This window comes from Sceloporus undulatus, chromosome 2 (genome assembly GCF_019175285.1).
Source record: "Sceloporus undulatus isolate JIND9_A2432 ecotype Alabama chromosome 2, SceUnd_v1.1, whole genome shotgun sequence".
Taxonomy (NCBI): Eukaryota; Metazoa; Chordata; class Lepidosauria; order Squamata; family Phrynosomatidae; genus Sceloporus; species Sceloporus undulatus.
Window position 1 is genome coordinate 219,198,249 of NC_056523.1, and position 16,110 is coordinate 219,214,358.

Consider the following 16,110-nt stretch of genomic DNA (forward strand, 5'->3'; position numbering starts at 1 on the left):
GGAACAGAAAACACACAGGGAAGCACGAACTAATGGCTGCCATTCTCCATCCACTGCTTTTCTCTTTTTTACTTTTCCCAACTTTGTCCCAGCTTTGAGTTCAATGTTTCAGGAACAGTAAATGAGTAAAGGGGTGCCAGTATGGTGTAGTGGTTTGTGCATTGGAACTATGACTCTGGAGACCAGAGTTTGAATCCCAGCTCAGCCATGAAAACCCATTCAGTGATCTTGGGCAAGTCATACTCTCTCAGCCTCAGAGGATGGCAAACCCCCTCTGAAGAAACTTGCCAAGAAAACCTTGTGATAGATTCATGTTATTGTCATCATAAGTTTGAAGTGACTTGAAGGCACATAATAACAAATAAAACCAACAGGAAGACATAAAGGGATGTGATGTGTCTCTATGTTTAAGGCATCACAGAGATAGCCAATGGACCTCTTCCAGTTGAGTGCAGAAGACAGTATCTGTGTATTGCATTCATAAAATCTCTTCTCAAAGCTTACATTAATTTTGATTCAATATGTTTGGGGGGGGGGGTGGGATTGGCAAAATGCTTATCCAGTTTGACTAATGGGAGTAACATATTGCCACCCATTCTCCAGCTCTGCTAACCAACCCTATCCTCACCCACTCTTATACTCATCAGTTTGCTTTGCCAGATGTAAGCTTGTCATTGTTGTTTTTTAATATTATTTTATATTATTTAATGAAAAGTTGCTTATTTTTTATATTTGGTACCTTTTTATGGTTTTCCCCAAGTCTGTTAGGCATAGTTTTCTTTTTGAAATCCTCTTGTGTTTCTTTTGTGACAGTAGGCATTTATGTGCTCAGAGGTGACACTGCTAGCCCTGCCATCAAAATGGTTAGTCTGGGCCAGCCCAAGCTCCAAACATCAGTCACTGAGCACAGAATCTGGAAAAATTAAATCCTATATGTGAGCAGCTGCATGCATTCCATGCAACCAAGATAACTAATAATGTGACTGCCATAGTTGCATGGGGCCTGAACAGGTACTCATGTGTAGGATTTCTATTTTTCAGGTATCTGCACTCAACAGTTGAAAGTTGGGGCAGGTCTATCTTTCCAAAACATTGCCAGGATGGGGCCAGGGGTGTGGGTCTTCTGCTGAAATGTGAGCGATCTACATGCAAGTATACCTGAAAACCCAAGAATAGAGTAAACACATGCCATTATTTAGGAAGAGTTGGATTCACTGATGGACGCTGCTTTTATAATAAGGAAAAGATGAAAATTTCCTAAGCATCTTAAAACTGGAGCAAAGGAGAAACAGAGGACTTTGATAATCAAAAAACATTTGTTTTTCACCTTCATCAGGAGGGTCTTCTCTCTCTGTGCCACTGTACTCCAGATTTTAGTAACCTGGTGGATTTCAGAGTTCAGGAATTGGTTCTGGGTCTTGTAGGCTTCTAAATCATCCTAATAAAAATGTAAGATTAGCCATTAGAAGAAAAAACTTCTCAGGACATCTGAAATGTGTTTGCCCAGGAAAACTGCAGATGAAATAGAATAAAAAAGAAAGGAAGAAAACCATCAGGCTTCCTTTTGTTCATTCATTCATTCTTACAGAAGTCTTTTCGGAGACATGGTCAGCTAAAATGAAACAAAAGACCTAGTTTTCTTTATCAGTGTGCAGACTGATACAAATGCTAGAGCCACAAAGATAAACTGAACAATAATTTATAGTGGGATGGCAATGTAGATCCTCCTCTGGGAACTAAGCTGGGTAGAGGATTCAACAGCAAAGATAAATATATTTAAAGTCTTAAGCTTAATTTTGGCTTACTCAAGCAATGCACTAAAGATGAGAGAAGAGCATGTTCTGTGCTAGCCCAAGAATTGGTTCATACTTGTACATACATACTAGCACAGGGATGGGAATCATGCAAATTATGCACTAAGAAAAAACTTAACTTCAGATGCTGAATAAGAGTGAAAATAAAAATGAGGAAATAAGTGTCAGCAAAATGTTTAGGCACAGCCTCACACCAGGTGAAAAAGTGGTGGGTTAATTGGTAAACCTCAAACTTTAGCTTCCAGATTTCAGCAGCCCCTTTTAGCATACATAAACTGCTGTACTTGGAAGTAAAGGTTCTAAAAATGTTTCAGTGGGTTTTTTTGCTGTTTAAAAGATACATGTGTCCTAAGAGTCCAGAAACCACACCAAAGCCACGATCCAGTCCTAAGGACTGCAGTGCAGCTTTGGTGCAGTTTCCAGACTCTTAGGAGACATGCATCATTGAAACTCCATACCTCCAAAGTGACCTGAAGCAGCTTTGTTTTGGTCTGTCTGTATAGGGCCAAAGTTATCTATCTAATATTACAGGCAAGGCAATGGCAAACCTCCTCGAAACAAATCTTGCCAAGAAAAACCCATGATAGTATCACCTTAGGCCGGGTCACTATAAGTCGGAAATGACTTGAAGACACAAAACAACAGATAGATATTCCAGTGGAAATATAGCATGGTATACATGTCTTTCCTCCTAAGCCCACCCTTCAACACTCCTTTTCTGTCTCTGTGGACAACATTTCTATTCAACCAGTCCAGCAAGCCCGCAGTCTTGGTTTCATCTTTGATTCTTCTCTGTCGTGTATCCCTCAGATCCAGACCACAGCCAAGGCTTGTAGATTCTTTTTATACAATATTACCAAAATCCGACCATATCTCTCCGCCTCTACTGCCAAGATCCTGGTCCATGCCCTAGTGGTCTCACGACTTGATTACTGTAATGTCCTCCTGGCTGGGCTTCCTCTTTCTCACCTCCGTCCTTTAATCTCTGTTCAGCATTCAGCTGCACGCATTATCACTTCCACCCACCGCGCTGACCACATCTCTCCTGTGTTGGCATCCCTTCACTGGCTCCCACTCCCTTTCCGCATTCAGTATAAGCTCCTCCTGTCAACATTTAAAGCCCTCCATGGACTGGCCCCTCCTTACTTATCAGACCTTCTTTCTCCTCACTTTCCCACCAGGGCCCTCCGTTCTGGTAGTCAAGGGCTCCTGTCTCAGCCCAGGATTTCCTCTGCCCCATCCCGGATTCGCCCCTTTTCACTCACTGCCCCTCACTCCTGGAACCTTCTTCCCCTGCGAGCAAGAGCCATCACTTCTTTAACCAGCTTCAAAACGGAGTTGAAAACCATCCTGTTCAGAGAAGCCTTCCCAGGCATTGCATAATTGTCGCTTACTATTTGATGTTCTTGTGGTGCCTGTTTATTGAACCATTTCCTGTATTGCTATGTACTGTATATGTATTATCCTACTTAAGAGTATGTATTTTCCCTGGAAAATGATTAATCATCCATTATGAAGCCTCGCCCTCCCTCCAGTCCATCTGCCTTGGTCCAGGCCTTGGAGGTAGAGAGAAACTGCTGGACCTCTTACCCTTTCCCTCTACCACTCCCTTCTCCTTCTGTGTCATGTCTTTTTAGATTGTAAGCCCGTGGGCAGGGAATCGTCTAACTAAAAGATTGTATGTACAGCGCTGTGTAAATTTACAGCGCTTCATAAATAAAGGTTAATAATAATAATAATAATAATAATACACAGGTAAAAGAGAAAAACAATGAGAAAAGCATGCTGGTATGGGATAATACTCATCCAAGGGGCAACTTTGGCTGGTGTGTAATTCTACAGTACTATGTGGGCCGAGTTGTAACTTTAACACTTGAGTCCCTGCAACTGTTTAATACCTTCAAATGTTCAATCTCTTCCTGCTGCTTGTACAGGGTCTCTGCGGCAAGAAGATCTGCTTCTGTAATGGAATCAGGCATGCTTCTGGTCAGTTGCTCTGTCAGCTTCAGGATGACCTGTTGCTTGGCCTGGTTCTTGTCCATCAAGAGCTGCACATGGGCTTTCAGCTCCTGGATGTGCTCTTCATTCACAGCAAGGCTCTGCTTCAGCTCCTTCCTCTCCATCTCCAGGACTTCCACCTGCTTGTTCAATTCAGCAATCTGCCTGACTTTGTGCCGCACTAATTCCAGCCTGTCTTTCTCCTTTGCTGTGGTCAGGTACCTGCAGGACTCTCGTTTCTCTTGCTGGGCTGCCTCCAGAGCTTTGTGGAGAAGTTTAACCAGTTCCTGTGGAAAAAAGACAAAAAAAGAGAACAAATTCTACTCATTTTTTGGTAGCATAACAGTTACAGATTTCCTGGTTTCATGCTTAAAGTTGTATAGCACACATCTCTCTCTGATGTAAGGTAAACATTGGATTACCTCTAATGGCTGATCAACAGTCAGATTACTCAGAAAAGAATTCCCATCAGAGCAGTTTGATTACTTTCATTTTCAGGAAGTAGGTACCTGCTGCTATCACACATCCAAATGTCCAGAAACAGATATTTTATTCTGTTCTAATAAGAAACTGGTCTGAAAATATGTTACTCCTTTCTATGTAGGAGCAGAGACAACAGCCCTACTGGGGTAAAATGGCACATATTTGAGTGATGGTTTGCTAAAAACATGGCAGGAAGAGAAGAAATATGCTTGAAATCAGAAAAGCATTAACACTACTAACTCAGTTGCATCTTTGGGTGTAGTGGTTTGAGTGTTGGGCAAGTCACACTCTCTCAGCCTCAGGGGAAGGCAATGGCAAACATCCTCAGAAGAAACTTTCCAAGAAAACCCTATGATAGGTTTGCTTTAGGTAAAGGTAGTCCCTTGACATGAATGTCTAGTTGTAACCAACTCTGTTACTAAGCCAAAGCACCAGCATTGTCCAAAGACTAATCTGGTAGTCATGTAGCCAGTATAACTGCACCAAATACTGTTACCTTCCCAATGAGAAGTGGAACTTATTTATCTACTTGCATTTGCATGCTTTCAAACTGCCAGGTTGGCAGAAGCTGGGACTACTAACAGGAGCTCACCCCATCATGCGGCACTCGGGCCTTGAGCTGCCAGCCTTCTGATTGTCAGAACTGGCATCACTATGCCACCGCATTAAGGTGACCATTGCCTTAGGGTCACCATAACTCAGAAATGACTTGAAGGCACACAACAATAGCAAACAACAGCCATGTAAAAACATGAATTTAGATACAGATTTTCCCTTAGCTGCATGCAAGTTTGTGAACAAAGCAAGTTGTACCTTGAATACTACAGAGTAAAATTGCTTCAAAAATCAATATGGGTTTCTAGAAAAATGACCTATCAAGTGAAAGACCTGAATTACAGTATACTTCATGACAGAAACATCAGCCTTGTAGCAGTATGGGGAAAGGGAATATAATATGTTGTCCAGACTTCAAAAGCTAGTCACATCCAAGGTGTGCCTCCTGTAATACTGCTAGGAAACTCTGATAGCATGAGACTGGTATGCAGGCTTGACTTCTCAACAGGCAGTTAGACACACAAGGAGTGGGGCGTTGTCATGGTGCTTTGATTCTTATCTTTCTTGCATTTAAGGAGAGGTTCATGCATGGATCTTTGAATTTTCTTTTTTGGCACTTAGATGACGCACATCTATCTCTGAACAATCCAGGCTCTTCTACTAACACCAGCAGTAGTGTTTCCCCCCATTTTGCACTAACTCCACAAATTGAAATTACTGAAGTCTGTGCAGTTCCCCTTCCTTCACTGTGATGCAGATCATACCACAAATTATTGCTTTCATCATGGTTGTGTCATTTCTGGTATCATTTTGTGGGCAACACCAATGTGGGTGTCTCCTCTTTACTCAATGTGTTCTTCCTCTCCTTATCCCACTTTCCTACTTTTTGTCAAATTGATTTCTAGTTATTTTATCAGTGAAGATAATCATCAGCTGAACAATGGTTAGTTTAGACACCAGTTTCTTTTTGTATGTGTCAAGTTTGAATGTATTTGTGCACATGTCCGTGTCTGTGTCTATGTGAGGGAGGAAGAGGTCCAAACAGGTTTGCCAACATTGATCTTTTTCAAGTGAGAGACACCCACTTTGCTCTTCTGGAATGAAAAGTGCTCATTGCTTGAAACTAGTGCAATGGGAAGGGTGAAGGAAGAATGGTTTGAAGATAGCAGGCCAGGGATTGAGGTAGAGGAAGGGTAGGATAGGACAAGCTAGCATTAAGTGCCATCAGAAGAGAAAGGCAGGATATAAATTAAAAAAAAAATAAACAAGTCCATTCCAACAGTTTTTCAAAACTGAATAGAAGCTATTCCTATAATTTATAGTGGTATATCATGGAACCGAGAGGGGAATACCCCAAGAAGGTGGCCCCAGAGTTGTCTGGAGAAAAAAATTGGACTGAAATGGTATGAAGCAGCATTATAAGTTTCACACAAATGGTTAAATAATCATTAATTCATTTGTGAACTGCTTCTTAGCAAAGCGATTAATTATATTGGATGTGATGACTTCATTAGATATAGGCCTTTAATGCCATTCTTCAGGGTAGAAAAGCCTCTCTCAAAGTGGCTTGCAGAAATAACATAAAGACAAATTAAAGCTATAAAGCACATGTGTGAAATACAGTGGGCCCTTGCTATCTACTTAGGTTTAGTTCCAGGACTCCCAGTGGGTAACAAAATCGGTGGATGCGCCAGTCCCATTAAATACAATGGCATAGTAAAAATGGCGTTCCTTAAATAAAATTGTAAAATTAAAGTTTGCTAGTTGAAATGTGTACATTTTAAAAACATTTTCAAACCATAGACGCTTGAATCCGTGGATAAAAAATCTGCAGATAAGGAGGGCTGACTGTATTAGGATTAAAATTGCAGCATAAAACGCCTTAGTCATTTAAAGTATTTTGTTGCTTCAGTGTTATTTGCTACTTTCTTCACAGCTTCAAAGAGAACTGGTTGTAAAAGTATGGCTTTTGCCAAATTGATTTTTCCAGCAGGACAAAAGCATTTACAATCATCTTCCTCAGCAGTACAGCGGAAGTGCTTCTTTGGCATGCTGGAAGGTAAGCATAAAGCCGTTTCTATCTTGCTGCTTCTCATCTTTCTTTTGTAATGTGATAAGGCCTGGTGGAGATTTTTATTCCCCCAGCATTACACTGCATTTAGGCTCAAATATCAAAATGATAAATAAACCAACCTAGTAAACAAAAGCTACACACACTGTTTAAAAGAACAGCCTTCTGTATTTTTTGTACACCAGAACTGAAAAATTAAACAACTGAACTGTCAATCTACATCCCCATTGAATAAAGGGGTCAATACCAAAACTGAATAGCCCACATCTTTCTTCCAGTTTGTCCTATATACTTCCAGCTTCCTAGTCTTGGATGTTGTGTTCCTCTTTCCAGCAATGATCACCATGCAGCCATTAAGATAGCTAAAAGTACACAAGAAACGACTTGTACAATGTTGTGTCCTTGTTGAATATCAAATTCAAGTACTGTAAGTTTTAAGACATTTTCTCCAATTCTAAAACTGTGGATCAGTCTGTACTAAAAAACAATTTGGATGACAGGCTTACCTTCTGAGATTTCACTTCTTCTTCAAGAACTAAAACTTGGTGCTGGAGAGAAGTGACTTTCTCCTGTCCTGTCCCTTCAGCAAAGCAAGGGAAACCACTGTTCATCTTTTTCATCTTTCTAACCATAGGTGATTTGAGCTTCATTCTTGTATCCTTTTGCATCTCAGCTGTCACCAAAAGAAAAATTAAAATAATCCTCTCATTGTCATGGAAAAAGCAAACTAGTAACTTGTTGTTTGGATAGGTTTTGGGGCACTGCCAGATGCATGACAACCTCCAGTATCTGATGTTGTTTCAGCAAATTATGGGACTTTAAAAGCACACAGAACAAGTCTTATGTTTTTGTGAAGTCCCTCAGAAGTAAGTAAATATGTAAGTTTCAGTGACGCTTTTTTCCAGTTAAGAGTTGAACTGTTAAATTAATATAAATCCGCAGTGATTTCCAAGAAACCTGCACTCTTATATTTGTTTTAAAAAGTCCCACTGCTTTCTGTGGAGCTTAATTTTACGATTACGATTCTTATGATTCACGAACTATTTTAGCTGGTTTGTGCTCATTGCTCCAAGTCTTCTTGATCTGCCTCATCATAGGACATTGACAGCAGAAAAGGTGTGCAAAACAGTGAACACACCATATTTTTCATGTTTTATCACAACACAGAAACTAATACCTGCATTCTCACTTTCTGTTTCCCTGTGGTCTTCATCAGCTACATGTTCAGGATTATCATTACTCTCCATGAAACCAAGCATATCACTGTCTCCTCGGTTCTGCCGGTTGCCACAAAGACTATGCACTGTGTTTCTTAAAATGCACAAACATGGGATAAAGATTAGAAAGAAGCCACAACTGTTAAGGCTTGGTTTGGCTGTTAATCCTAGTTTTTACTAAGGCAGTAAAATTATGCTTAAAATCATATACAGTACCCCACAAAAATCCCGCACATAAAAAGCTAGTATACTAGGGTGATGGGTTGTAGCTTTGACTTCTCCCTAGCTGCCAGTTTTCTATATGAAAGAGGAAAAAATGGCAGAGCAGTGAATCAACTTGACCTTCCATCTAACTGAAACAGCTCAGGAATTAGTTGATTGCTACACTGAAAATGTAGGTTTAGTAGGGATACCATTTCTTCAAAAAGCCAGCATGCACAGTGGTTTGAATGTTGGACTATAACTCTGAGGTCCAGGGTTCAATTCCCACTCAGCCAAGAAAACCACTGAGGCAAGTTACATGCTCTTCTGAACAAATCTTGCCAAGAAAACTGCAAGATAGGGCCCCCATAAGTCAGAAACAACTTGAAGGCACACAACAACAACAATTCTTCACTCATTTTGTTGTTGATGGAAACAATGAGTAATCTATGCAATTTTCTTCCCATTACAAGAAAGTCTGTGTGGATTATGAAGACTACTTGCAGTTTGGGAGTTATTCTGAACAAAATTTGCATGTGGCATTTTTATGGAGAAATCAGCATTTCTTGCATGGGAAAATATTTATCTTTATTAATTACTTTAATAATATATCCCCTAAGAGGATTGCCCAGCACAGATATTATAGTGTAACTCAAAAACCTATGTTGTGCTGTTGTTAACTGCCTTCACATCAATCTCGACCCATGGTAACCCTGGCCCCCTAGTCCTCTACTGCTCTGCCCAGCTCCTGCAAATTCATATTCGTGGTCTCTTTAATAAAGTCCATCCATCTAGCATGTGACCTTCCTCTCTTTCTACCTCCTTGTACCTTTCCTAGCATTATTATTTTTTCCAACATTTCATGTCTTCTCATGATGTGTCCAAAGTACAAGAGTCTAAGTTTTATCATCCTGGCTTCTAGGGAGACTTCTGGCTTGATCTGCTCTAGGACCCATTTGTTTATCTTCTTGGCTGTCCATGGAATCCTCAGCATTCATCTTAAGCACCACATCTCAAATTAATTCATTTCCTTCCCATCCACTTTCTTAACTGTCCATCTCTCACATCCATAAATGGTAATAGGGAATACATTAGCTTGTATGATCCTAACCTTTGTCTCAAACTGCATGTCTATGTATTTTAGGATCTTTTCTAGTTCTTTCATAGCCACTCTCCCCATTCTTAATCTTCATCTAATTTCCTGGCTGCAGTCCCCACTCCTACCAATGTTTGATCCCAGATATGAGATATGAGAACTCTTTTATTATTTCTATTTCCTCATTGTCAAGTTTGAATTTGTATTTCAAAATATATACAGACATTTAAAAAAAATCTAAGCATTTTTCAATTTACATCTGTATTTCTTAATCCTAGTTGACTGTTTTAAACTTCTTACCTTTGCTGTTTATGTTTAGCTTTGTTTTATTGTACTGAATTTTTATGAATGCTGCCCTAATATAATAGCTTATCTGAAATAAGAAACAGTATAGAAATGTTTAAAATAAAATGAAGTAAAAAACACATCTAGCATCAGAGTGATTCACCTCTTGCTCCCCCAGCTATTTGTACATGTAACACCCACATCTTCAATCTTCCCCATCCTAGTATGCTCCAGATATTTTTGTACTACAAATACCATCATTCCCAAATGTCATGCTGCCAGGGGTTTATGAGAATTTTGTAGGCCAAGTTATTTGAAAAGCACTAGGTTGGGTAAGAGTTAAATCTTTAAAGTTAAATTGATAAAGCTGACTTGCACCATTGCAGACTCATGACAGAAAAGAATCTGCTTCTTACTCAGATAACTCTGTTGTTATTGCTGCAAGAGTTATTTTTCTGAATTTCAAAATATGAAACCATTACTGTATTTCAATCCAAGGATGCTTGAGGGAGATGTTCTGAAGAGCAATAGAAGGCTGTGGTGGTGGTAGAAAAGCTGCCGTTATACCTACTATGTCATCAGTGGGAGTTTTCACAGAAGGTAAAAATGCATGTTCTGCATCAGCTACAAAGAAAAAGAGATAAAGTGTTAGAATTCAGGCATGCTCAAACTGAAGCTGAATCAGAAAAAAATGGCTGCATCTGCTCTCCTGAAATAATTGGGTTTGACGCCACTTTAACTGCCATGGCTCAGTGCTATGGGATTCTGGGAAGTGTGGTATCCAATTACAAGTCCCAGAATTCTATAGTATTGAGCCATGGCAGTTAAGGTGGTGCCAAACCAGGTTATTTCTGCAGTGCAGATGCAGCCAAGGAGCAACCAGTGTATTCTTTGCTGCCTGCTATACAGAAAAGAGGACAGACACTTGGGCAATCGAAGACAAAAATTCATTTTAGCTTAACATAAACCATCAGTGGGAATCGTAAGATGTTCCAGATGATGTATACTTTCATCTCCCCAAATCTTTCACTGTTGGTTAAGGATGGTGGATTGCTGCAGTTTCAACTACATCTGTAGAGCCTCACACTTCCCTCTCCTGTGACCAGTCTTTCTCAAATTTATCAGCAGACTTGTCTCCAAGTAATACAGTATTGTTAATTTGTCATTCTCCATATAATCTTGTAATTTCAATAACCATTCTGACATGTCTGGTAAACTTCAACTTTCAGTCAATTCATATAGCTACTCTTTTTGTGGGTTCCAACATAAAAAGGGACATTGTTCCCAAGAGTTTCTCTCAAACCTTCTGGAACAGACTTTGGGTATGTGTTCATGGGAGTTACAGAGAAATGTGAAGGTTCAGAGAGGGGAACATGGGGGAGAGCCCTCTTTTTTTAAAACTTCTTTGGTTGGAAGAAAGTGAAAGAAAATTAATTAGCAAATACTTTCAGAATGATAAATAAAATGTTGGAGATAAGGCATTTGCATATTTACTTGCTGAAAATTATTTCTGAAAAGTATTAAAGAGAAAGACTTCTATATAAGACTATGTACATTATCACATTATTGCAATCTTTGGTCTTGGTTTCCTACTCTCCATTATTGCTGTGGGAATACATGCTTAGACATGCATGCTTGACACAATGGAAAACTAAAGGAGGCAAAATATTTATTTATTTTTGTTTTTATCATGTTGATAGTTTCTCCTTCTTCATCTTGATTTTGGTGGGGGGATGGGTGGTTTTTGTTTGTTTGTTTTAACCTGCTTTGTTTGTAACATATATAGATATATAATAGTAAATTCTATTTGCAGTATTTGTTTGAACTAGTTGTACTGTTGATATGCCAAGCATGATAACTTGCCATAACAAATTATACAGAATTCATGTCTTCCATTGTAAAGAGTACAAATATTGCATTTTTCTGAAAATTTTAAATTCCCCCTCAAAAGAATTCCAGAAAAAAAATGTTTTTTCTCATAGCTTCAAAACTGCTGGAAATTTTCCATCTCAAGGGTTACATTAAAAACCAGGCAAAATACAGCAAAATACAAAATCCACAAGGCAGCAATACAATTTATTTGGCTAACACAAAAGTATAAAATACATTACGCAAGCTTTTGAAATTTTACTGGCTTCACTGTGGGGGACAAAAGGCAACAAAAGAGAAGTAATAAAATTTCAACTCCCTTTGCAGCAGAAAAATAACCTCCTTTGAGATCCAGTTGCTCCTGTCTTTGTCCTTAGTCCTCACTTGTGGCTGAAAAAGGGAGTGACCTCTGCCTGCATTGAAATCCTTCAATACCATTTTAACTGACAACAGAACAATATTTGAGAAGCTGTCCACACTGGCCAAAAAGTCCATGTTCCCTCTTGCCTCACTTCATCCTGTTTTGATGATGCTGGCCAATATCCCAGAACCAGGATCAGGCTAGATCCTGGTAGAACAGATGCAGATCTGGGGTAAACATGGCTTAATATGGGTCAAACTGACCCCCAGGTTGCTCCATGGCAAACCCTGGGAGATTAGATGGAAGTATTTTATGCTTTGGAGTTAGAGGGATAACTGTTTTGTGGATTTTGCTTTATTTTGCTACATTGTCAACATAAAAAAGAAGAATCTGTTGTAAATCTATTCTTAAGAGGAAGTTTTATTGAACTCAGATGAACCTGCTTCTGAGCTGATATGCATAGAATTGTGCTGCTGCAAGCCTTCCTTTCCTTTGAGATTTCCATCAAAACTGCATCCTTGGACCGGCCAACACGCCTAGCAACATTTATTTTCCCAGCTCATTACTCCTTCATCTCCAAATCCAGATTGAAGAATGCTGGTGGACTCAAAAGCTTTCCCAATTGAGTGAATTAATGCTTTGCTTTCAGATTTTTTTTTTCCTGTTCCTATTCCTACTTTTTCCTACTAAAACAAAACTGTTACTTGCAGTATTGGTCCCGCGCTGGAAAGCTAGTCTGAACTACCCTGGGTGATGGTAACTCATAACAACCAACACACACCACTCTACACAGTTCTTGTGCAATTTTTGCACAGCCTGTGTGTGTTGGGGAAGCATCAATTGTAGGCAACATTTGCTTATCTGTTGAAAGAGGAGCCTTATATACAGTGCGCCCGCATTATACGCAGCTTTCAGCTTATGCTGAAGCCACGCACTAGAAGAAGTAATGGCATGCACACCTGTGGCATGTGCACCACATGCATGAGCCCCATTGTATTTCCCTTACAGCATAAGGAAAGTATGTAGAATCAAACACAAAGGCCAAAGTAATGTGACTTAATCATCACTTTCTTCAAATTTGTGGGATAAAAATCAGATAGTCTGAGCCTATACATTTCAGACCAACAGAGGCTAGTAGTTTCCATGTCTGTCAGGCAGTGAATCTATTCTGGATTTTACTCTGAATTTTAAAAGAATATCCAAAGTGCTGATCCTTTTTTGGACACACAGTTCAACACCTGGGCTAGCTCCTTTAATGTCTAGGCCATTGGCTCTCAAATGGTGGGCCAGGACCCTTTCAACAGGTGCAAGAGTTGCTCAAGGGAGGGGGGGGCAAGATTTAGATGGACTGATCCCTCATCCTCCTTCTTTTGCAAAACTTTTTAATGTGTCAAATTTACACATGTGTTTAGTTAAATATGAAATTTATTTAAATAAAAATGTTCTAGTTTGAACAATGTTATTTCTTTTTAAAATTTTGTTAAAATATGAATATACATGAATGTGCAAATGAAATTATGCACACTAAATAAACAAATATTTTAATTCATATACATACTATGTCGAGTAGAGGGCCGACATCTGCATGTACATGTAAAGGAGGAGGGTCCCAAGGAGGAAAAGTTTGAGTACCACTGGTTTAGGCTAAACCTTGGAGCAAATCCACTGATCCCACTGATATGGAAACCACTAGTCACCACTGGGCTGAACTCCTGTGGCCTGGGCATCAGTTTCAACAAGAGGCCACAGCGAACATATGCCAGGAAGGACCCTGTGCAGAGGGTAAGGCAAAATCCCAGTTCATCACAGCCAATAAAGCTATGCACCAACTAGATCACATCTGCATGGGGAAAATGACTGGGAATGTTGAGATCTTATACGTAGGCCCAAAGATTGCATTTAGCAGAATAAGGGATGTTCTGTATTATAAAAGGGCACACTACACGTGAGAAATGACACTGCTGTAGTACAATAACATCCTAAAACTATAAAACAGCAATAACTTGATTGGTTAAACAAGATGTTCAAAATGCACGATACAAGCTTTTGCTTGCATAGTATATTTTGTACATTTTAATAATAATAATAACAACAATAAATTTTCTTTGTATTTCCTGCCTCTCCCTGAGGATTGAGGCAGGATCACAATGAAAATCAACAGTGCAAAATACAAAATAAAAAACAAAAAACAATATTATCTAAAATACAACAATACGGGCAGCAATATTACTACCAATGAGTTAAAATATCCAATTCGTCTGCTTTCCATGCTATCAAATCAGAAGTGGGAGCGTTCTTTCAAATCAACTATAGAAGATAGGATGGGTATGCCTGCCAGAATGTGGATGCCATCCGTCTTTAGTGGTAATAATGTGGTAATAAGAAGGATATCTTCCGGTAAGTTATTCCATAATTTAGGGGCTGCGGCTGTAATCGCTTTGTGGGAAGTAGTGACCAATCTAGTTTTTGTATATTCCAGTAATTTCTTCCCTGATGTTCTAAGAGTGCGGGGCAGATTGTGTAGGGAGAGGCGTTCCCTTAAGTAACTCAGGCCCGAGCCATGTAGGGCTTTAAAGGTAATGACCAACACTTTGTATTGCGGCTGGAAGCTGATCGTCAGCCAATGTAAAGATTTTAGTATTGGAGTGATATGGTCTGATCTTAACGTTCCTGTGACCAATCTGGCTGCGGCATTTTGGATCAATTGAAGCTTCAGAACTTGGTACAAAGGTAGCCCCATGTCGAGCGCATTACAGAAACCTAAACAAGAGGTTACCAGCGCATGTACTACTGCTTCAAGGTCCCTCTGAGCCAGGTAGGGGCACAGTTGGCGTATCAGCCAAAGCTGGTACCATTTTGATTGGCAAATAAAGGTATTGTTGTTTTATAGATTTGGGATGTTATTGTACTTTACTGTATGGTCAACAGAGCTAAACCAAGATATGTTTTCTAGTAGTAGTTGAGGTGACTCAACAGGAATGTTCCACTTCTAAACAAAACTCAGTCATACAAGAACTCTGCATTAACAGCTGTGCAATCAAACCACATCTAAACAGCATAACTTGAACCATAGTGGACCCTTCCTATCAGCAGGCTGGCAATCCGCAGCTCTGATTGCCTGTGGATCTCCATACTCCATATTATTCCATGGCAGTGTGGGCACGTGGATGTGTCCATGTGTATATCACCATCATTGAGTGATATGGGGCATGACCATATGCATTTTTTGTCATCACAGGGAGCTCCAGAACCAATCCCACCCCCACAGATGGCAAGGGTCCCCTATAGAAGGAGACTGATGAGAATCCACCTTCTGATGGGGTAAAAGACTGACATATTCATAGTTCAGGTACTTACTATCATTAAGCTGAACCGCACTGACAGAACAGGGAAGAACTGCCTCATCTGCCACACAAGCCTGAGCCTGGTTAGTGCAGAACTCCCAACGTTTTATTTGCAGCTGCTGCAACCAGTACATCATGGCCTGTTTGTTTACAGCCTGTAGTTCAATTTTTAAAAAATTAAAAAGAGGGTCAGTACATGACATTTGCCTGCAACAGAGATTGGAATTATAAAGCTCTCCAGATGTTGCTGGACTGCAATTTCCAGCATCCCTCCCCATTGGCTGTGTTGTCTACCTAACACAATATTATGAGCTGCTTGATTCCCACTTGCAGCCGAAAGTCCTTTTGTTGTTGTTGTGTGCCTTCAAGTCGTTTCCAACTATGGCGACCCTAAGGCGACCCAATCATGGGCTTTTTGTGGCAAGTTTCTTCAGAAGGGGTTTGTCCTGGCTGTCCTCTAAGGCTGAGAGAGTGTGACTTGCCCAAAGTCACCCAGTGGGTTTCCTGGCTGAGCTCGGATTTGAACCCCGATCTCCAGAGTCCAAGGCCAATGCTCAAGCCATTGTCTGGTTACACCACACAATTACAGCATTATAACTACATTTTAACTGCTGGGATTGCATCCTAAGTAATCTTGGGATTTGTAGCTTGGTCTAGGGTATCAAAGGAGCTCTCAGTCTGAGAGATATAAATGTTCTTTCCTGAACTGTAAATCCTAAGATACTATAGGATGGAATCCAAGCAGTTAAAGTGGAATCAGAGTGCTATAATTGTGAGGAGTGAAGAAGCCTCTAGAAATACAGCTACATTCCACCA

General features: G+C 39.9%; 1 protein-coding gene across 3 annotated transcripts in view; it reads right to left on the reverse strand.

The window, feature by feature from the left end:
• The window catches only part of TBC1D2 (TBC1 domain family member 2), a 39,978-nt gene that overhangs the window by 9,698 nt on the left and 14,170 nt on the right, over nucleotides 1-16,110 (reverse strand). For 2 of the 3 annotated variants that reach the window (XM_042454592.1, XM_042454593.1), the window contains exons 3-8: nucleotides 15,308-15,449; nucleotides 10,203-10,344; nucleotides 8,099-8,232; nucleotides 7,428-7,594; nucleotides 3,713-4,099; nucleotides 1,328-1,438 (exon numbers count right to left, since the gene is read on the reverse strand). In XM_042454592.1, the coding sequence (XP_042310526.1) occupies nucleotides 1,328-1,438; nucleotides 3,713-4,099; nucleotides 7,428-7,594; nucleotides 8,099-8,232; nucleotides 10,203-10,344; nucleotides 15,308-15,449 (1,083 nt within the window). Of the gene's footprint in view, nucleotides 1-1,327; nucleotides 1,439-3,712; nucleotides 4,100-7,427; nucleotides 7,595-8,098; nucleotides 8,233-10,202; nucleotides 10,345-15,307; nucleotides 16,103-16,110 lie in introns of those variants that run through there. The other variant, XM_042454594.1, reaches the window with a different exon arrangement.